The sequence below is a fragment of the Psittacula echo genome, assembly GCF_963264785.1.
Source record: "Psittacula echo genome assembly, chromosome: 12".
NCBI lineage: Eukaryota > Metazoa > Chordata > Aves > Psittaciformes > Psittacidae > Psittacula > Psittacula echo.
In genome coordinates this window covers 1,380,118-1,403,240 of record NC_137747.1, presented here as the reverse complement: position 1 = coordinate 1,403,240, position 23,123 = coordinate 1,380,118, and the positions used below count along the sequence as shown (strand labels likewise).

The 23,123-nt window shown below is 44.7% G+C and overlaps 1 protein-coding gene across 6 annotated transcripts; it reads left to right on the top strand.

The window, feature by feature from the left end:
• The first annotated feature begins 54 nt into the window (after positions 1-54).
• CASS4 (Cas scaffold protein family member 4) lies at positions 55-23,110 on the top strand. Of its 6 annotated transcripts, none has more exons than XM_080627538.1 (8): positions 55-115; positions 201-345; positions 12,787-13,215; positions 15,439-15,543; positions 16,459-16,608; positions 18,020-19,351; positions 20,120-20,179; positions 20,860-23,110. In XM_080627538.1, the coding sequence occupies exons 2-8, from the start codon at positions 301-303 to the stop codon at positions 21,271-21,273; spliced, it is 2,535 nt and encodes an 844-aa protein (XP_080483664.1). In that variant the 5' UTR covers positions 55-115; positions 201-300; the 3' UTR covers positions 21,274-23,110. The 6 variants fall into 6 exon arrangements, with proteins under 6 accessions (XP_080483664.1, XP_080483663.1, XP_080483668.1 ...); XM_080627539.1 differs by lacking the exon at positions 55-115 and adding an exon at positions 3,192-3,735 and having other exon boundaries at positions 329-345; XM_080627537.1 differs by having other exon boundaries at positions 80-345.
• Positions 23,111-23,123: the final 13 nt, after the last annotated feature.

Here is a 23,123-nt window from a genome sequence, read left to right as displayed (position 1 = left end):
GGTGAGACTTCTGACTGCGGTTAATTGCGACAAGTTGGTGACAGTGAGACCAAGGAAAATTCCACTTGCAGACAGGCTCTTTTTCTCGCTTGCAGATGCTAACGGGGCTCCTCTGGTTTGTGCTCTGCCCCTTGTAATCTTGGCTGTTGTCACAGAAATTGCCTTACATAAGAATCTTTTCTACGAGTTCCTAAACGCAGATGTGCTTTCTCGAGACGTAGCTCCTAACACACGGAGAGTGGGCAAAGGCAGAGTCTCTCCCTCCTGCCGTGGTTATCTGCAGTGCTCCAAGTGATGTGAATGACAGCAATGGATGAAAACGTGACAATCAACAGAACTGCAAAGGTGGGTCTGGTTTTCTGAGTACAGCATATACACAACTAAGACAAAAGGGGCCGAGAGGAGGGTTTGATGTTTGAATTCAGTGTGGCGCTGGTGATGTAGGAAATGCTTGGTGTTCTCTTGAGCTGCACAGAAAGCTGTTTACGATGCCCGTGTACTCACTGCCTCCTGGTGCTTTCTGTTACTACAAAACTATTAACAGAAGGGAATGTCTTCTTGAGGAGGGCTCTGAATAAAGCAGACTCCCCAGGTAGCAAATACCTGTGGATAAACACATTTCTGAGATAGTAAATATGTAACTTCAAGGTCCCAACAGTTTTCCTCTATCCTGTAGTAACATTAGGGATGTGGTTATGCTGTCAGAGGCTTTCAGTGACAGTCCTGGTGACTCGCTGTGTGATAGATCATTTCCCTATGTTACATGCAAACCATTTTGAATACTGTATTTGTTTAGTTTGAAAGACTGGAACAAGCTTATAAGGGGCTTGGCTTTTATTTGTGTATTCATATTGCATCTGCTATAATTTTATGTATATATACATAGATAAAACACCCTGCTGCAGCTATAAGGGTTAGAGAACGCTGAAGTCTTGATCCAAAGTCAGTGCCTTGGTTGAGCTCCTATCTGCAAGTCTAATGAGCAGTGTAATGGAATTATTAGTTTCATCCTGGGTTATGATCTCAGTGTTCATTGTAAATAAACTGCATGCCTGGAAATCTGGTACAAAGCATAGTGAGGGGAAAAAGCTCAGTACCAGCACAGTGAGTCGGTTTTTGCACTCAAAAGTTGCCATTGAGGCATGTAAAGCTAAGAAGACTATTCTTCATGTGAAGTCATCAGAAATGACATTTTTAATGACATAGAATCATATGATTTCTATACGAAGAATGGAGTTTCTATTTCTAAGAATGATATTTTCAGTTTTCTTAATTGCCTAAAGAAATGTAATGGTGGTGGCAAGCTCATTTCCTGTCTTGCTGCGTGATCTTTAGACACGGCCACAGCACACTCAGTCAAATTCAACTGAGTAACAACTGAAAAAGTCTGATTTATTTCCACTCTATAATTTATTAACTGTTTCTAAGGTTCCTGCTCCCCTGGCAGGGCTGTTTATTGTAATAGCTGAACATTACACTTCACACAAAAACATTAGGGATGTGTTTTTTCTACTAGCTGGACTTGAAGCACCACGTGTCCACCATCAGTAGCTTTGGTGGGACAGGTAACGCTCTGCAGTTATCACCGTGCCCAAACTATCCCACCTTCACAAGGAAAACTGGTTCTGAAATGAACCCAGGACACAAGCGGAGCTGGAGAAATGATGCAACTCCTTTCTTGTTGCATGTACACCTGCGACACAAGTCTGCACAGGAAACGTTGCACCTCGTGGTGCAATCTAAAACAGTTTGCGCGATGGGCTGTGCTTGGGAAATAGTTCTTGTACTGTTTGACAACATTTTCTGTTGCCAACAAAAATAGGAGAAGGCTTTTAAACACACATGAAGTTGATAGGAGGTTTTCTCCCCTTCCAAAATGCCCAGTCCACAAACAAGCACGATGTGGTTGTGTGGGTGATGTGTGCACCCACAGCCCCGGGTGCAGGCCATCACCCCCCAGGCTCTATCTCCAGCACGTGGAGGCAGATAACATGATTCAAAATAGGATTTGCCAAAGCTGAAGAGGAAATACTGGAGAGTCTCCATCTTCCTCAGCTGGTAAATCTGGAGCTGTTCTCAGGGATGCAGTCGAGTGGAAGTGGAGTCAGTGCCCAGCTTTCCTGGGGAAATCTTACAGGTAAAACTTCAGTTGTGTCATGGATGGAACAGTCCTGACCCAGGGAATTTTAACCTCATGTAATTTATGCCAGTCAGTACAAACTTCTAATCACTGGTGTGGGTGATTGAGGAAGAACCATGGACAATTAAGCAAGCACTTAAGTAAACACCTTTCGGGAGGGGATACGCTCTGTCTGTCCCAGCTTACAGAATCCCAGACTGGTTTGGGTTGGAAGACACCTTAAAGCTCACCCAGCTCCAACCCCTGCCATGGGCAGGGACCCCTTCCACTGGAGCAGCTTGCTCCAAGCCCCTGTGTCCAACCTGGCCTTGAACACTGCCAGGGATGGGGCAGCCACAGCTTCTCTGAGCACCCTGGGCCAGCGCCTCAGCACCCTCACAGGGAAGAAGGGAACACTTAATTGTATTTGAAAGTAGCTTTGTGTCCACAGGTTGCAGCTTTGTCATTTGTATTTCTGGATCATTTCAAATGCTGGTGACATGAAAAATTCCAGGTCAGTCAGTGAATGGCTGCTCCTTAATCTTCTTTATGGAGTGTTACCCGTAACATTGCTGGTTGTGATATAAAAGAAAGAAAAGCAAAGCCCAAAAAACACTGAAATGAGCTGCTTTGTGCCAGGAATCCTTTCTCATGTGGACAAGGGCATCAGCTGCTGGTCTGCCCCATGTAGATTTTGTTGAGAAAGCATTTTCAGTGCAGCATTTCCTATTCGAGATGCTTGGCTTTTCTAGCTGCGTGATTGTGGGTTTGGGAGCCAGTGCCTAATTTCATCTTGAGCTACCATGGAAAGAGGAAGGAAAAGACTTTTGCCAGAGCAAAGGCAGCAGTACAAAGGCAAAGCCAGTAAAAGTCTGCAAACCCCGAGATACTCACAAGTGCAGAGTGGTAAAATCTGTGCATTTGCTTAAGTGTGACCCAGGCAGAGCTGTTGCTGAGCAAATAGCAACTATGGATAACTGTAAATAACTGTTATTTAGTAATATTACAGATTTAGTCTAATAATAACCAAAGGAACAAACCCCTTCAGCTGCAGTCACTGTTTAGCTTTCAGGTTTTCTGCCTCTGAAGAAAGAGACTAATTTGCAGGGATTTCTGTGACAGCAGAGAACTGCTCAGTTCTCCAGGGACCCCAACACCGCAATCTGAAAGCCAAACCCGTTTTAAGTTCAACAAACCAACAGTAAAGAACGATGCTGCAAACAGCGCTTCAAGCCCAGCCCCGCTGCCCGGCTCAGCCCCCCCGCCCCACGGCTCCCTGCTCGGGTGCGGTTGTGAAGCACAAAGGCGCTCCCTGGGGCGGCTGCCGGCGGGAGGGACGGACCGGACGGGCGCTGTTTGTGTCCGCACGGCCCCGCAGCAGCTGCCGGCCCTGGAGGTAACTCCGCTGCGTGAGCAGCTCCCTCTGCTCCCAATCGCTGCGCTCCTTCGGGGCTGGCCGTGAGTGCAGCGGGGCTGGAGCCGGGCTTCCAGACAGACCCTTCCTGCTGCTGCCGCTCCGCTTGGGCTGGGAAGGAAGGGTTGGGGGCGATCTCATCGTCCTCCTCCTCAGGTGATGGAATAACGGGGAGGTAGAAGACAACAAAATGAAGGTCAATGTAAGTACTGATTTATTGTGTTTCTGTTGTAGTTAACGGCTGTGCTTACTTCATTTGGAGTGGAAATGTGGACAGTGTAAAACTTGTATTTATCAGGATCCCTGTTCACAGCGTGCCGCTGATCCTGTTTGCACATTGCTCAGAGCATGGGGTCTTAGTTTTTAAAATACAATCCAAATCAAGCTGAAAAAAATGCTTTATCAAGAGCAGCGGTGTGGTTACGAAGGGCAAGGTTTTGTATCCTGCACAGGAGGCAATAATAAACCTTGTTAAAGTGTTACCAGGAATTGTCTTTTCTGGTCATTAGGATCTTTTGCTTTGCATATTTTTCTTGGAAATAATGAGTTTAAATGATTGACGCTTGAGCCATGTGTTAGAAATATATATATTTAGGAGGTTTTTTTACTGATTACTAGAAAACAGGCAATGGAAATGTGTCAACAACTCGAGTCACTTTTTGAAGAAGAAAACGTCAATATGAGTTGTGCAAGCCTGGGGAGGTCTGCTCATTCTAGGATAACACTGCAGCGCTCTTTGCAAAGAGAACTGAAGCTCAAAAGAAGAAAGGAGTGGTGGTTGTGTTCACCTTTAGGGAATACTGCCCTGGGATGGAAGGAGGGGGAAGAAGTGGATGCATCAAAAACATGACTCTAAACTGGTTTATAGAGTCATATGCTAATGGTTTTGCCCAAACCTCCAGCCTCGGACATGCAGGCTCCTGGCATTGTCCTGCTTTGTGCTAAGGAGCATTTCTTTGGCTGTGAACCGGGGTGGACCTTGCAGCGCGGTGTGCAGCTGATCTCTGGCAGCTGTGACTCGGGCAGGGTCTGTGCGGTCCCCGTGTGCCTGCTGTTAATGACAGCGGAAGGGGCAATGTCCAGCTGCTGCCCTGAGCCAGGATGCACACAGAGGACCAGGGCAGAAGAAAACCCTCCCGCATCTTTGCCCAGGGAAACAGTAACATTCCAGATAAAGGCAGCTTGGTCCCAAAGGGTAGTCTTAAACAGGAATACCATGCTGGGGCAGATAACTGCCCTGGGAGAGCTGGAGGAAGCCACAGCATTTGGGAGTTGTGGTGTCGCCGCTGATTCATTATGAATCAGAGAACACCCACCCCTGAGCTCCTGCCCCTGCCCTGCTGTCACTTCTGATGCACCCAGGGAATCAGCGGGTCAGATGGGATGTGGGACGCATCCTGTCCCGCCTGTGCACCCAGAGCAGGGATGTACAGCAGTGCCTGCAAAGGGAAAACCTGCAGCTTGCTCCTGATAATGCATCCTAGGAATTGTTTGCTTGTTCAAACAAGCAGAGGAAGGGGAGAAAGAACCCTGCTCTAATGAGTCTCTGAGCATCTATTGCTTAGGAGGCAGGCAGAGAAAACTTATGCACATCAGAACTTTCTGGATCTTTAAATCCACATTTGGAAATAAATGTTGTAGCAAAATGTAATTAAGATACTAAAAGCAAAGTCATTTGGTGCATATGGGCAAACCCCTTTGGATTATGGGAGGAACCAAAACCCATAAATACATATTCTGGTTTCTAAATATCAGGAAATGGCAGTTTATTTTAACTTGAACTTAGGCATGAGACCACACATGCAAAAATGTTGTGAATGGGAATGAAATCCTGATTGCACTGAAACAGGGAGAGGAGGGGTCTGTTGGTTCTAACACAGCTGGAATGTGATTAACTGCGTTTGTGGAGAAAACCAACAGAACTGGCTTGTAATTCCCACCTCTGCAGCACCGGACTAACGTGGAGCTGCACAAGCTCTGTCTCTCAGTAGTGCTGCCTCATTTGTTAAACTGGTTCTTCTTTACTGCATCCAAAACTGATTTGACCATTCAGAATTTCAAACCTGGTTATTAGCAGCTGGCTCCACTCTCAAAAAATCAATTGACCACTGAATAGCGGATAAAAGCAAGCCCTGACACCCATTCCTTGTTGAAGCTCGTGCAAAAAGGTCTGAAAAGATGTGATCAGATCACTTATATTCCAAAACAAACACAAAAGCACAGGCCAAGGACCTTCTGCAAGTCACAGAAGATGTTGCATCAAGAGGGACTTGAGTAGAAGGAAGGCATCATGAATCACATGCATGTGGAGAAAGAGCTGAGCATTCAAGGTGGAGTCTCCTTTCTTCAGTGGGATGTTGAAGATGTGGACCCTGTCTACAATTAAAGGAATTGGGCAATTCAATTGACTCAGCCTGGTGTGCTGTTTAAATGGGCCTTCTCTGGAAAGCCTGTTCCCAGTTCATGGGGCAATGGAGAATGTTTATTTCTTCAGCTTTGTTAGTGGTGAGGGGATTAACTGGAAACAGTTCTGTAAACACGTCAGGGGGTGTCACTGATGCGTGAACATCACTGTTCAGCAAGCACAGCCCCTTGCCTTTAGTTGTATCTTCTCCTCAAATACGTCAAATCCCATTTTCCTGCAGTAAAAGCGCTTGCAGATGGTTTTTTATGTGTGAAATGCAGCTGAGAAATATTTGTCTTCACCCACAAAAACTCCTATGATTAAAACTGCCTCTTTTTTTTAAGATTGCTTTAATAGGGTTTTTTTAAGAAGCAAATTTCAGACAGTGGGCAAAAAATGTTATTTTTCATTTTAAATGCTGTGAGGTACCACAGTACCTCTGTGTCACGTGAAATACTGAGTAGCAGTGAACTGATGTTCCAAATACAACTGAGTGGGAAGGGGAGGGGTAGAGACATTATTGTGGCAGTCTTGCAGAAAGGATGCTCACGTTGTCACTTGATAATCATGAAGGGGTTTTATGCAACATTTTCATGTATTTTATAAGGACTAAAAGGACTTCTCTTTTCTGTTGTAGGCTGAGGATAGGGATTAGAACAAGAGAGGGATCAGGAGAACTTTGTGGGGTTTTTTTTGCCTTAGTAAAAGCACGGGTATTTACTGTGTATCTAAAGCACAGATGTCAGGCTGTGAGTACTGAATTCTGTATTGTAGAATTGTACAATTATCAGCTTTACTGAGTCCTAATTAAAATTTTCCCTCTCTTCATTAATAAACATGAGTCAACAGCTTTCATTGTGAAGATTCCCAAGGGCTGTTAGGTTTTATAGTGGGAGCGCTGCTGTGTAAGGATACACAAACAATACAGATGTAAAAAGTCTGAGTTGCAGGGAGAATTGCTGTCTTAACATCTGATCTACACCCCAGCGAAGGGAGACACCCTTCCAGCTACAGGAGAACTTTTCTGCATGCCTAAGTTAACTGAACCTGTGTTAGTAGAGGTCTTGCACTGTAAATCCATTCAGTATGGTCTAATGTGAGGCATCCCTGCCCATGGCAGGGGTTGGAACTGGATGATCTTAAGGTCCTTTCCAACCCAAACCATTCTGTGATTCTGTGTGACTAACTTGCATCACTCCAACATGGTCGTGGACTGTGTGGGGGAGAACAGTGTCTCAGTAAGAGGATGCAGATGCAGCCTCTGTTTTGTAGATCTGTGCTCTGTCATTGTCTTGTTAGAATCTGCTCTGTGAGAGAAGAGCATCAGCACTGTCCACGAGTGCTTTCTCATGGGGCGAGAGACTGGCTTTTAAGATATTCTTTGTCTTGGGAGATTTCTTTCAGGGCTGCTGATGGGAAGAAGCAGCAAACGTCAAAGAAGGGAAAACAATTTGATCTCGTGTTGCTTTAGCACTTATCACATATGGGTCATTGTAAAGACACATTAATGAGGTTGCATAAAACAACAAAGAGCTGTACATAGCTGGCCCTCGATGGCATTTTGTGGGTGATAGCGTTAGACAGCCTATTTCCGCTCCTCTGGCAATAAAGAGAAAGTGCAGATCCCATTGGCCCCAAAGCACAGCTTCCTCCCAGCTACACATCCCATAAGGTCTCTGTGATCCTGGGAATGCAGCACTTGTTTATGGTTAATGGCAGGTCAGAGATGCTTCTGCTTACATGATACAAGGGGGCTGCCACAGTGATTCCTTACATATGTCCTGGATAGCTGAAAGTGTAGAAAGGGCCCAATTTCTGATTAACAGCCCCACACTGGATGAGCCAGAGCCTGTACTACACATAACCTCACCCCACATTACTGGGCAAACCTCCACTATCTGTGCTATCAGGTCAAGCACTCACTCCATAAACTTCCTATAACTTTGGCCTATAAAATTACTCCCAGTGATTGGGATTACAGAATCAATTGGGAAGAGTTCTCTGAGATGTCTCCACAAATCAGATTTCTTTGGAAAGCAAATGGAACAGATTTGGCATCCAGTGGCTCCTCAGTAATTCAGTTTCTTCTCAAGATCAGGTGGAGCCAGCAGGATGCTGAGCTGGCTGTGGGCAGCATGGGACAGGGCACAGGCAGAGTGGTGGCTCCTTCCCCAGCCCCACCATGCTTTGGTTTACTCAGCATGGCTGTATGCTCCTCACAGGAGTCTTGCCAGGGGGTTAATGTCAGTGGAACTTGGATGTATCAATCTAGCTTTCATAACTGGCCCAGCTCAGTGGCTCCAGCAGGTTTTTCTAGTGCCATAGGACTCAGTGCCATCTCCAACTCCGCTAGAAAATCAACTACCGATAGCAAACTCTTTGCTGACATAACTACAGCACTTGTCTGTACCAAAGCTTGCTAGTTCAACACTTGCTTGCATGTATATCCTATAAAATAGCTAGCCACATCAGTGCCTGCGATGCTAGTCATTGCTGTGAGCTTGTTACAGCTGGTTTTATCAGTATTAGGCTGATCCTCAACATCTGCTTCAGCATCCTGGGCTAATACTTGTATCCACAGCTGGGACTCCTAAAAACTAATGAAGCTTATGTGAACAGTATTGCCTACATTCCCTTGGAGATAACACTGTGCAGAAGAAGTGCATCCACATCAGCCCTGGTGCAGTCAGGTCCTGACAGGCTGGGTGAGCAACCAGAATGCTTGGAAAGGAAATGAGAAATAAAGGGGACTTGCTAGCCCTGTAAATAGAGGAGCAAAGGAGAAGAGGGAGCAAAATACAAAGGCAGACCTGCTTGACCTGTTGTTTTTACACCTTGTGCAAATGTTCCTTCTTCTCTGTTGTGATGGAGATTAGAATTGAGCAGAAATTCCTTACTTCTGTGGCGTGGTGCTGACTGTATTGCTCTTTTCAATGTATTGCTGCAGCTTTCTGCCAGGCTGTGGGCACACAAGAGTCTGTTCACAGAAGATGTTGGCAAGGGTTTTTTGCTTTGTCTTGGTGATTTGGCTGGTTTGGGGGATTTGTGCCTCCTCATATCGCACTGCGACAAGAGGATGTCTTCTGAAAGAGTTTTGCACGGAACTGCTAGTTACAAGTTACTGATATCCTCTGTGTTAAATGTTTCTACCTTTTATAAGTTCTTTCAGAGACCAGTTCCAAGTCAAAAGGATAAAAATCTTCATTAAAATACCTTCTTAAGTTTCTTTACCCTTTTCAAAATGCACTGAAAAGTGTCACCAAGGACTGCAAGCCTTGGGTCACTGTCACCTGGAACTGTATCTGCGCCACTGGCTGTCCTGTTGGGCCAGTGATGGGCTGGTTCCACTCACAGAAAAGCATAAAGAACCAGATTGTATTGCTGTGCACTTGTGCAATACGGAAACAGAGTGGATGGAAAAGATTTGCTCTCCAGCTCTATCACTGTGTCCTGAACCATGTGTTCTGAACCTTGAAACCTAATGTGGCACTGCCTTACATGGAAAAACCTTTGGAAAGGTTCGGAGGTCTGACAACCTCTCAGTTCATTCATGTTCTATAGTCTGGAGGTCACGGCCTGTCTTCATCATTTTGGTGCCAGTCCTATGGATGGGCTATGAGATGATCCATGAACAGATTTGTTCCACCTAAGTCAGGTTTTCCAAAGCGTCCTATGATTTTTAATTTTTACTTTTTTAATGCCCTGCTTGGCTTGCCATTGAGATGGTCTCGAGGGTTCCTGAGTACCTGTGCTGCCTACAGATGTGAGCCCACATGCCCTAATTTGAGCTCCACAGATCAGAGTCCACCTTTCAAAATGTGAACCATTCTGCTTTGAAGGTACCTTGCTGTGGGCTACTCACCCTTGGATGTTGGCACAGCTTTATTGTGCTCTGCTTCATGAGAAGGGACCCCTCTGCTTGTGGCTTTCATGGTGTAAGTTTAAAGCTTAACTCTTCATTCAGTGTGAGTGCCTTGAATATATCATCTGCCTTTGCCAGATGACAAGGTGATCAGTTGAATTTTTACAACCTGTCTGTGGAGGAGCTTGGCTGTTGAACACAGCTTAGACCTCCCTGTTTCTTTCATTGACCTGGCAGTTCTCTTGCTTCACTTGTTCTGCAGCAAAGCAGATCCAGCAGTGTCTAGGGAAAGAAATGAGAGAATTGTTGGAATAATTTATCCTGCTTAGGACCTGCTGCAGTCATGTTTGAGTATTGCTGAATAGGAGGAATCTCCTCACTCCATGTGACTTAGGTTGCAGTCTACAGGCACTATCTGCAGAGATCCTCACTGACGTGTACAGGCCAAATTCCGACCCAGTGAAAATCAGCATATTTAAAACAAATTAGATCTGAGATTAGCGTAGTTTCAATGCATTGGTTGATTAAAGAATTAGAACCAACAATGTGTTTAGTATGCTATTTCCACAAGACTTAGCTGAGGAAACGTCACATTTAGATGCCATTTAAAACCGTACTGTGAACCTCTTATTTGTGTTGGTGCAGCTAGGAAGGACAGCCTTGTTGTCTAGAGCACTAGTTCCTGGGTTCAGGCTTCCTGGCTCTGCCACTGATTTCCTGTGTGTGCCTGGATAAGACTCTTCACATCAGTTGCTTGGTTGCAAAAGGGGGAGAGTGTTCCTCTGCCCGTCCTCTTCGGGTCAGAAGAAGGGGGTCTTGTCTTTCAGTGTGTCTGTACAGCATCCAACAACGAGGGATCTACAAGTCTTGCTGGTGGATAATAGGAAAAGTTGGCTGATTTCCTCTTTATTTTGATAAGTGCAACAATGTGCAGCCTGGACTGTGCTTTGTGGTGGGATTCCTGGAGGCCTTCCATCAAGGCAGGTGGTTCAGAGCATTTGGCATGGTCCAAATAGAAAGTGGACTCCCATGTCCAAGGCAAGAAGGCTGTTTTATCAAGGCTAGGATGTAAGGTAAATGGGGCTGTTGTCCATCTCTGGCAGCTGCTGAGGGACAAGCCCATATATCATAAAAAGGCCATTGTTCATGGCCACCCTGACCAAGAAATGCATGCTGAGAACAACAGGCCATTTTCATCAGCTGAGCTGACAAATTGCTTTATTCCTGCTGCAACTTCAAGCCAGCTGTTGCTTTACAGCAAATGCTCTGGACAAAAATGCAAGGCATCACGTTTCCTGTTTGGGTGCTATCTCTTTGGACATTACTTGCATGTTCTGATAAGAAACTAATGCTTAAAACCAGGCAGTGTCCCACTGACTGGGAAGCAGTCAGTCTTGGTTTAAAGCTGAAAGCAAATGGTATCTTGTACTGCAAAACACTATGTCCACAGCTCGCTCTACCCTTTGCACAAATGCCTTGGTGAATCAAACTCCATGCTCCTACCCTTCTTATTCTTTTAACTTTCATCTTGTGCAGAGTAGCCAAATACCTCCGAAAACATGATGAAAATAAAACATGGTGTTCTACACACTCACAATTGCCAGAAATTTATGGGCTTCAGCTGAGAGAGGTAGGGCTGCTTAGTAGTGAAGAAGCCGGCAAAGATGGATATTTGCTATCTCACAGTTTCTGTGACTTTAGGATCTCTTGCTTAGTCTTCCTTGGTTTCCTGTCTAAAAGAGCACTCTATGAAGATGCTGCAAGATATACTGGAGACAGAGGTATTCAGATACAGGTAATATCTGTATGATGGAGAGAAACACAGACACTGTTTCAGGTGTGCTTACCTGAAGAAATGCTCACGTACGCACTGACCAGCCATGAAGACTTACCAGCCAGCAGAGCTGGTGCCACTGTGTGCATAACTAGGTTTCTCCCTCAGCTGATGTGCCACATAAGTCATTAGCCTGGGATGCTCTGAATCAGTATGATCCAACCCTGCAGTCTGCGATGGATGTGGATGCAGACAGCTGAGTCTGGGTCTTCACAAGCACCACAGCTCTCCATCAGCATTTCTGCCACGGGTGTTGCCACTGGGCACTTATTAATCCCCTTAGCACTGATGTTGCTAACAGATCTGCTTTTATAAGACTGAGAAAAGACAAAGTCTAAAGGAAAACAAGCAAGGTCAAGATGGTTTTGATGTTTGGTCGTGAAGGGGTTTTTTTTGGGAGGGTAGGTAAAAATAATCAGCCTTCTTGAGGTGCAGCTGAAGTCCTAGGATGAGCTGGATAGCAGGCAGGAAGGCACAAGGTTCATTTTTGGATGGTTGATGTGTTTTTTCTGCACTTTCTGACAAAGAATTAACAGAACAGAAATGGGAAAACACCTGGTTTTCAAATGGAGATGTGGATAAGTAATGAGTCTAAGTAATGAACATTAGCAGTGCTCTTGCCTTGGGGGAAAAAGGTAGTGAAAAAATATATTGTTATATTATTATTGTATTTCTTTACTGCATGGAGCCCAGCAGACACAGGCTGTAAACGTTAAACTCACCGAAACCAATGCACTGAGAAATGGTGGTTAATGCAAAAATGGGTGGACTTGAATTAAACTGAATTAAATCTCTTCATCAAGGATTGTTGTGATAGGACAAGGGGTGATGGGTCCAAACTGAAACAGGGGAAGTTCAGGTTGGAGATAAGGAAGAAGCTCTTTACTGTGAGGGTGGTGAGGCACTGGCACAGAGTGCCCAGAGAAGTGCTCCATCCCTGGCAGTGTTCAAGGCCAGGAGGGACAGAGCCCCAGGTGATACGGTTTAGTGTGACCCATGGCAGGGGATTGGAACTGGATGATCTTCAGGTCCTTTCCAACCCAAACCATTCTATGATTCTATGAAATTAAGGAGGAGATAAACACCAAACCAGACACGAACCAACATTTCTGCTGGTGCAGTAGAGCAGTGCTGGTCTGTTTTCTCTCTCTAGAACACCTTGGCGAAGGCGCTTTATGATAACAAGGCAGAGTGCTCGGATGAGCTGGCCTTCCGCAAAGGAGACATCCTGACAGTTCTGGACCAAAACGTCATCGGCAGCGAAGGCTGGTGGAGATGCTCCCTGCATGGCAGGCAGGGCCTGGCCCCCGCTAACCGCCTGCAGCTACTTGCTGCCTCACAGGCTGCCCTGCTGCCTCCTTCCATCCGGAGCGGCGCCGCAGAGTCACCACCTGGCCAGCAAAACATCTACCAGGTTCCCTCCATCCCCAAGCCCACCGTGCTGTCGTCTACCTATGAGAAGATGGAGGGGTGGGTTAAATCTCCAGTGAGGGTCTCCACTCTACCTGCCCAAGCAATATATCAGGTACCAGCCGTGGCTGCACAGCTGCTCAGTGAAAGGACACAAAGCTCAACAAGCCAGGTAAGAACATAAGCAGCTATAAAAGTAGGAGCAGGAAAATAATAACTGCTGTTGGCCTGAACATCACAGTGAAATTCACAGCAGAGCCATTCAAATAAATGGTGTTTAGGAAACTCCCATCAATTCTGCTACGGTTTATAGCATTGTGTGAGAAATGCTGCTCTGGGCAACATATACTACTCTCTATATTCTGTAGTCCCTCACTTTTTTGACAGTTTAAAGAGGCTGTCAAATAGGGCAGGAAGTAAAGAATATTCCATTTGTTTGGAAGAATCTAGAAATGGTTTACAAACCTACCCCAAAGTTAAAATAACAAGACACAGACCTTTTTCCTCTGTTGGTCTACAGCACCCAGAGTCCTCTGGGCACATGTGGGGTCTTTGCACCCATCTGCACAGGAATATGATTTGTAACTAAAAAAGCCACGCTTTGCTGTGTGACTGATGTCTTTGGTTTAGTTTTACTGCTTCCAGCACCTCAGTAAGTGCTATGATCTGATTTCTCCACATTCCTAACCCTAAAGAAGCCATTTGCAAACTCAGTGTGAGATGGATACAAATTGTCCATGTTGTGCCAGCAAAAAGGCTGAAAAATGTCATTTATTGTTCTTGATCTGGATGAATGGCCCAACAGAAGATGTCCTTGGCTATTCCTGTGTCTCTGTCATTTCATGAGTTTATATACCTAAGCCTTGTTTACTCTAACAGAGAAAGACAAAACAACATCTTAGGCTGCTTTAAGAAGTTCAGATTTGCCTGAGCTGCCTCTTGCACAACATCCCAGCTGTTACTACACCAACTGTATCGTGGTGGTCGCAAGTGCACAAGGAGGCTCAGGGGTGAACAGGCTCTGTGAGGGCAGAGGGAACCTCAGCGATCCAGGCAGTCCCATGTAGATCCTATGGGACAACTGGCAAAGTTCCTGGCATACTCAGCTGCCCTCTGAGCAGCTGGGTAAAGCCACTGTAAATCTTTGAGGGAGCTCATTGAAAGCAATAAAACACAACAAAATCCCTCAAAGCCTGTGTGCTTTCACCCTATTGAAAAAGCCTTGTCAGTTCTGCCTAACATCAAGGCACCTTCTTGCTTCACTGTGACTGAAAGTACTTTAAAAAACAGCAAGATAAGATACTTGGTTTAGTTTCCTTTCTGCTGTATACTGAACGAGGTCTATCCATCTGAAAACAGACCTGAGCTAAGGATGCCTTTCCTTTTACCCTTTCAGCTCAGGAAAGTCTCTTCTTCTGTGCCTCTGTTTGCAAGCAAGTTGGCTTATGTCACAGAGCACTAGGGGAATTGTGCTCACTCCTCCTTGCTCCCTTCCTTCATGAAGCAGGCAGTTGTAAAGCTGGAGCCTTATTCCCCTGAATTCAGTGGCTACACCACTCACACAGTGGGGAACACTACCTCGAATATTAAATACTTTACTGTGATGTCTCTTTTGCAGCAGCATTTCTGTGGGTCAGTAACATGTAGAAGTCCATTTATGAACTACTTGTGGAAAGCTGAGCTAAACCCATGCTGAACAAACAAGATTCAGTGGTTTGGAAGTTTATTTTTAACGATGTCCTCTCCAAACATTCACACTTTGGCACCTTGACTCACTGTCCCACCAGTCATGGCCCTTCAAATTACATTTTGAGCAAACAGGAGAATTAGTCTGTAATTGACCTCATGTAATTCCCCTATCAGACTTCTCTATGGAGCTGGTCAGGACATCAAGGTTACTCCTTCTAAATGAGTCAGTCTTTCACAAATACAGAATAATGTGTCTCAGCCTGTACCTTTTTGTTGCTCTTACTTCCACTAAATATGACTTGACCTGATGGCTCTGTGGGCCTGGAAAAGTAGAAATTCTCTCACTTACTCTTTTTAGTGGTTCTGCGTTTGGGTAGTCTAAAGATTAAAGTGATAAGCTGGGTTTTCCCTAAATCTTTTCCTTCCCCCGGTTAGTAAAGCAGATCACTTTTGGTTGGTATGTGCCAATTCTTATCTGAAATAAAGCAGAAATGCTGGCAAAGGAGAATTCTGGGGGAAAAAAACACCATGCAGGCTTGTAAGGTCAGTTTCTGTCTATCATTGTCAGTGAAAAGCTGGAAGTTTTTAATCCCTTAAGAGTGATTACTCTGACAGTGGCCTATTCAACTAACTTGAGTTTTCAAAGATGTCCTGAGCTTAGTGCTCGCTGCAGCTCTCTCACTGTTGGTTTTTCTCCTCCTCTAAGCATCTGTTTACTCTCCCGAGAGTGTGCCGGGCTTCAGTCCCAAGTATCAGGAGTGAGGTGTATGATGTTCCATCCACACAGCGCCGGGAGTCCTTGCTCACGCAGGTGAGTCCAGCCGTGGTCCCCCCTGCAGCTCTGACCCTGCAGGACTTCAGAATAGAGTTTAAAGTAAATTCTGGTGGTTTCCTGTTCACTTTTTGTAGAATTTGGCAGAAAATAATCTATTTTTAGGGAAGTTCAAGATGTAAAGCGCTTCTCTTTGGAGTTTGGTAGACATTTAGAGAAATGTAGCTTATCTGGTACATTTCTAAGAAACATTTCTTGTTTTACCATTACTGAGTTCCAGGGCACAGATGAATTCTCAGTATCAGAGTGTCAACCTCTCTGCCTTGGTTTATCCATCAGGAAATACGCTTTGTCTCTTCATCATTTGATCAGGAAGATTTCAAGATGTTTATAGAAGAGTGACTAGTGCATGTGCAAAAAGAAACTAAATGTCACCCACACCACTTGCCTCCTGGGCAAGAAAATGCAAGGGATTAGACATACTCAGGGTAAGGGCAACATGTTGGCTGCAACTACTGCTGAAGCATCCTGTTACATGATCTTGCTCTTGCTAACATGCTGCCCTGGGGAGAGCAAATGTCACCGTATTGCCTCTACATCTCCCTGCAGCCTGTGCAGCTCACCAGGATGGGACAGACGCCAGGACTCATCCTGTCATCTACCACACGAAGGTGCATGTGAGACTGGAGCATGTCCACAGAGCCTCTGCGCACACCTTATGCTCCTGACACTGCAGGGTTGAATCCACTCTAATTCATTTATTGTTAAGTTATCCAAAAACTCCTTTGTGTTGCCCACTTTGTATAGGTGGGGTGATCCCTGCTCAGACCCAAAGTTAGGTGGTGGCTGCCTTGTGCCATGCAGTAGATGACCTGAAAGCCTTTGACTCTGTCCAAGTCTTCAGTGGGATCTCAACAGGGTTGAAGTCAACCTGGTTTTATTCCCTTTGACCAGAGCGGTGCCACTCCACCCACCGCACGAAAGGGCACTGTGCTGATCAGATCCACCGAGTGTTTCCAGGAGGAGCAGATGCAGCTTTACAACATCCCATCCAGCCCAGAAAAGGCAGGAGGCATTACCCAGAAAGACTCACCAGTGGGCAATGTGAGTAAGGCTTGCTGGACACAAGAATAATCTCTCATTAGTGTGACGTTGCACACGTGTGCTGAACCTCCCTCATGGTGATGGCAGGGGTAAGACCAGCACATCTTCAGTGTAGTGCTTTGTCCTTCCTATTAAAGAGACAAATGCTGCCTGGCTCCCAGACAGTCACAGTACCTACCAGGACTAAAGCTACCTCTGTGATTGCGTTTGCTTTTTAGATTGCAGGCAGCAACATCTCTTGTCTTGACTTCTTTTTATGATAGTGTGAAAAGCAAATTCAGTATCCTACATTCTTGAATGTCTGTAATATTCAAGCAAATAGAAATGAATGGTCCCTAGTCCAAGCAGCAGTCTCCTGACACCTTTTTTGGGAGTAGAGCACACCTGGTTTTGGGGGGTGGGTCAGGCTTCCCATCTCTTCCCTCCCCACTGTTTGATAAGTTACCATCCTTGAAAAAAGGACTGATCTGAAATTTCACAACAAAGAAAATGCCTCAATGGAAAACTATTAGCTGAGTGCCAATTACTTCAGGTTGCCTGAATGGTTTTAAGATCCTAGAGAATTTTTACAGGCTCCTTAGCACACATGCCCAGGGCTAAGATATGGGATCTTGCAGCAGACTATGCCAGCACAGGAAATCTGAGGCTTCCTGGTTTTGTGGATTTAAAGAGAAATGCTGCAGGTTCATGGCTGCCTCATCACTGGAGAAACCAGCCTTGCACAGAGGCTGTTCAGCTGTGACAATAGGACTGCTGCTACCCAGAACTGGGGTGCTGGCGTACAAGCCATTGCTCACTAAAGCTGGCATTCCTGATACCTTCATGGCTGTTAGCAACTGTACCCACCAGCCGCAACAGCCTGGGAGCAGATTTCCTTCCAGAGACATGGTTTATTGCTGCTTCCAAAATCAAATTTTCTTAGAATTCTTTGTTTGTGGGCAATCTGGAAAAATCTGGCTTTGGTCTGAAACACCCGTGTCTGGGCTCCCCTTCTCACACACATCTTCTGCAAATGGAGAAGCCTGACCTGGCCAGTTCTTTATAAAATACTTATTACAGACCAGTTCCTTCAGATGTTTATTGATGCTGCACAGTCCTATAGCTCCTTGCGCTCCCAGTGCTTGTGCTTCATGTGTATAAGGCATCCAGGTACAATCTCTCCTGAAGTGCCTGTTAGTATTAGTCTGGATTTTCTCACACAACAAGTGGTCCCGCATTCATGTTTTCCAGCTTCGACTTCAGCTGTACACAGATATTTTTCAAGGCACAGGGCAAGTTCTGTTTCCATCTTAGCAAGCCTGTATCACTTATTGCAGTTATTTGAGTGTTGCATACCTTTACGGGCTCTAAAAAATCAGTTTTGTTTCTTGTTTCAAACCACAGTTTATAAATCCTGTGTGCTCTGTTGCAGTTATATGATGTCCCTCCCAAAAGAGAAAGTGATGTTGCAGAAAATGAATCTCAGAAAAAGTGCTGGGGCCATTACAATACTTTGCCAAACCCTCGAAAGTCAGAATGGATTTATGATATTCCAGTATCACCTGAAAAAACAGGATTAAAAACCCCTTCTGGCCATTCCCTGGAGAACCAGGTGCTGTATGACATTCCACCAGCCAGGTACAAGGCGCTAACAACAAATACAGAAGCCAAAGCTGCAAATCCACAGTTATATGATATTCCACCAACGCAACGGAAATTAACATTTCCAGGTATCCATCTTTATGATGTTCCATCCTCACGGGATGTGCTCCTTTTGCCACAAAACGGTAGCTGTGATATCCCCCCAGTTCTCCTGGCTCCAAAGGCTGAGAATCAGATCTCTGAAGAGAATGTTTACGATATTCCAAAAGGTTTGCCCACTGTTGTGGAGTCCAAGAAAGAGCTGGAAAAAAGCGGTGATAATTCTGAAGAGCAAGCATACAGTGCTTCTCCACAGCTTTCAAGAGATGCTAAATTAGAACAAGACAGATTATCTGTTTCTAGTGTGGACAGCAGAACCAGCACCCTCTCTACATCCTCAAACTCTTCTGCTGAGTCTTTTTCTATCTCATCATCAGAAGAGCCTGCCAAAGAAATTAAACTGGACCTTGATGTAGCCATAGAGACCCTGACTAGATTGCAGCACAGTGTATCCAGCTCAGTTGCAAGTTTAATGATCTTTGTGAGTAGTAAATGGAGGTTACAAGAACATCTAGAGAAAAGCATTGAGGAAATCCATAGAGCAGTCGATCACATAAAAGTATCGCTGGGAGAATTCTTGGCCTTTGCTCAACTTGTAAAGGTAAACGCCTCTTATCTCACTGACAACAACCTTCAGACCAGAATTAAAAAACAGCTAGAAATTCTCACAAACTCCTTCAAAATTTTAGCAGAAACAAGAGAAGCTCTAAACAACTGCAGCTGGTCACTAGAGGCTTTGGTTCTCAGGAAACCTCAAAACAACCCAGATGATCTTGATCGCTTCGTTATGGTAGCCCGCACGATTCCAGATGATATCAAGAGGTTTGTGTCCATCATCATTGCCAATGGAAAGCTCCTCTTCAGAAAGAATGAGAAGGAACAAGAAATGAAACAATCAAAAGTGATCCCAGAATACAAAATGGCAAAACAGATCACAGTGCCGAGAAGAACAGAAATTGATTCGCTTCAAACAAATACTCCTGATAAATCCAATCAAAGTCAGGCCTCTTCTGAGAAGCCAAAAGAAAACGCCACTGAGAACTCTGATTATGTTCAGTTACAGGTTAGTATAACTGGATTTTACTAGCTAGCTACATTCTTCATGGTTTGCAAATACTAAGCTATTAGCACTCTTATATCTTTGCGTTGATGCTAAATTCAGTTTGCACTACTTCAATTTTCCAGACTTCACATGAATTCAAGATTTTGTTAGAGTGCTGGATGGCACATGTAGAATGATCATTTGAAGTGGCATTTGAGAATTTTGTCAGGCAGCCAGCACTGAGAAAAGATTTTTAGCTTCCAGATGGGGATTGCCGATTTGCTGCTCCTAACTAGTAGTTCTCTTCTTGCCAGTAGATTTTGACTCTGACATGACACTACAGGAGATGTTCACTTTCTAACTGGAGGTATATTGGAAAGCATGCTTTAGTAAAAGGTTTTGCTTTAACAAATTAAACTCTTACTGTGAATTATCGGATTTGTTAGAAGCATTTTGGATGCTTGTTAGAATCATGCCCCTTACAATTATTGAAATGTCTACAAGAATGTAACTCTTGGTTTCACAAAGTAATGCTGGCCTCTCCTTAGAATTTCAGAAACGTTATGTTTTGCTGATGCTGGTTTCAGTCTTAGCTCTTGCTGGATCAGACATGAAATTTTTAGTAGGAAAAACCCTATAGTTGCTTCTAATAAACATACAATTTTTGTTGCAACATGAAGGCTGCATAGCAAGTAGTTGTTTCACTCTGAAAGAAGAGGAAAACCACATTAATATTTAAATATTTAATGTAAATAATTTCAAATTTGCTTTCATTCTGATTTGTAACAGGCACAGAAAATCATTTCAGGTAAAGAAGTAGCAAAGAAGAGCCCAGATTCAAAACCAAAGGTATTTCTGATTTTGAAAACTATTACTTATGAGGACTCCTGGTCCCCAATTGCTAAAATTCAAAGTAATTTGCATTTGGACACACATATCTATACAGAGAGATTGATTTGGTTTCTCCTAGTTAATTTTTCCAGAACTAGTTCTTAGAATTACTGCTGAAAACCTGTGGAAAGCATTTATTTTCCTTAAATGGAATGAACCACTGTAGTTTAAAGTTATACTATTTATTTGCTTGCCTTTGTGTATCATATGGGGTAGGGCTGTGAGAGTAGTTCAAATACCTTGTATACCACTGGCATAAGGATTGACTGTACTGTTGTTGCACGGTTTTAATCATTCATAATCCCCATGAAGTCAGCACCATTAAAGATCAGGTCTGAGTGGTTTGTACTATCTGAAAACCTCAAGTCCAGACTGTATAAAGGATTGATGTTACACTACAGCACTTTGTGTGCTATCCATCATTAAAACTGTGTTCAGTGACAATCAGGAGAAAACATCACTTTGAAATTGAGTACATTATGGAAAGAGAAATGATTGTAAAAGACTCCTGGGATGGGGCAATTTGGAGACTATTAACTAACAAAACTCCCTGTAAGTGAAGGATATCAGGTAGAGTAAAAAAACAATCAGTGTGCCACCAAGCTGAGTCTATTTATTTTTATTTAACCTTTTTCCAGGCTTTGCCATCTGCAAAGAAGACTGTGATTCAAAGCAAACAGGACTCTGCAAAGAAAATAGCTCTCCCCGAGCACTGCAGGCTGTGTTTTGGTGCACTTCACAAGGCAATTGGTGTATTTACTATGAGTCTGAACAACAACCAGCCACCCGAAGTCTTCATATCCCACAGCAAATTGATCATTATGGTGGGACAAAAGTTAGTGGATTCTCTCTGTCAAGAGACTCAAGACAGGGATGCTCGGAACGACATTCTCCACAGCAGCAGCCAGTTCTGCAGCCTCTTGAAGAATCTGGCTCTCGCTACTAAAAATGCTGCAATACAATACCCAAATGCAGATGCCATCAGGGAACTTCAGGACCAAACTGAGGAGCTGTCTAAATACACACAGCAGTTTAGAGCAATGATGGAGTGAAAGACTGCTGTTTTTACAGATTCTTCATTGTTGCTGCTCCTTTGACATGTGGCAGCCAAGGGAGGCAAAAGCAGCTCAGTGACACTAACTTTAAGTCAACTCTAAGAACTCCCACCCGGCAGTTCCCTGGGTGCTGGTGCACTTTTAGTAGGTGGAGCTCCACACAGCAGCAGACATGGAAGATGATTTGTAGAATTAAATCTGTATTTTCTTCTCTATTGTTCAGATCCTGCCTGAAAATGTCCTCATCTTAGTGGCTGGGCAGGAATGTTTGTTGTGTATTAGAGCAAAATTATTTTATTATCAGCCTGATTTCTTAATTTCTATATAGGTCAGATAAATATTTTTCCTTTATTTTTACTTTCTTATTCAGATATGTCAAGTCTCTTTTTAAACTTTGCTGCACAATGTCCTGTAATTTATAATATCCCATCATCATTCCCTGAGGACTTTACTCACAATTTCTAATTACAATAATATTTTTCTTTTTCAAACAGCAGAAATAATTATTTTTATTTTTTTTTTTAAATACACGAATGTGATGCATGTATTATATGACAAAATCTGGCAGGTACTACACATATCCTAGATGTTAATGGGAAATGCTCCAGCTAGTAGCTGAGCACAAAGTAAACTTGGAGGAGTTCTGGGTCCTGGTAAATCTACAGGGAGCTACATATCATCATAGAATCACAGAACACCAGGTTGGAAGGGACCTCAAGGATCATCTGGTCCAACCTTCCTAGGCAAAGCATGACCTAGACTAGATGTCCTAACACTCTGTACAGCTGAGTATTAACAGTGTCCAGGTTGGGGAATTCACCACTTCTCTGGGGAGAGTCTGGCTGATTGTTTTTATTGAGAAATATTTCCCTCTTGTGTTCAGTTGTAATCTCCTCAGGAGTGACTTGAGCCCATCACCTCTCACCTTTTCCATGTGACTCCTTGTAAAAAGGGAGCCTCTCCATCTTCTTTGTACCTGCCCTTTAAATACAGGAACAGTGGTGCTGCCTCAGCCTGGAGCTGTTCACAGCATTGCTCCAGCCGAAACAACAGTTTCGGTCACTGAACAAGCAGAGGCTTTGGAGCAAAGCCTTGCAAACGCGACAGGAGACCTGGGGCTCTCAGAGCAGCCGGTACTATGTTGGTCTGTCCAACCTGTCAGACTTTATCTCCACATGAACTGGATCTGAACTGCAACAGCGGCCGGTCACCACACAGGCAGATTGTACTCCTGCGTTGTTATTTTCCCAAATAGTTTATTTTAAAGGTTTTACCTGAAATTTCAAAGTCGGGCCTTTCTTGGCAGTGTTGTACATGTGTCTTTGCCCTGGACCGTTACCTTTGTGAGCAGTTACAGCTAATTGGGACTGCCCCGCTGCACACACGCTGTGGAAACCCAGCTCATCTTCCTCGGCTGCACCTTCACTTGGCAGTCGCCGCGGCTTTACTGCTATTTAAGCGCTGGCATTTGTCAGCAGTACTGTTTGCACAGCTCGGTGCGGTAACCGCAGCTCATCTTGGCTCTGAGTTGTATTAAACTCGCCCCTGGTGTGATCCGTCACTGCCCCTCCTGCCTCAGCGGCCCGGGCAGCGGTGAGGCGAGCAGCGGGACCCCGCGGCCCACCTGCTGCAACACCTCGTTTGGCCGTAAATCACCCAAAATCGGTGTCTGATGAGGGACCTCCTTACAACAAAGGGGGAATCCCGCTGCGGTGAGGCGCGGGCAGGCACGAGCCGCCGGGTTACCCGCTCCGCTTGGAGCCGTTGCATCCCCCCCGGCTCGCGGTGGTACGTCTCGCTCCCCTCCGGCACCGCCCGATGGACTCGCCCAGCCCGTCCCGTCCCAC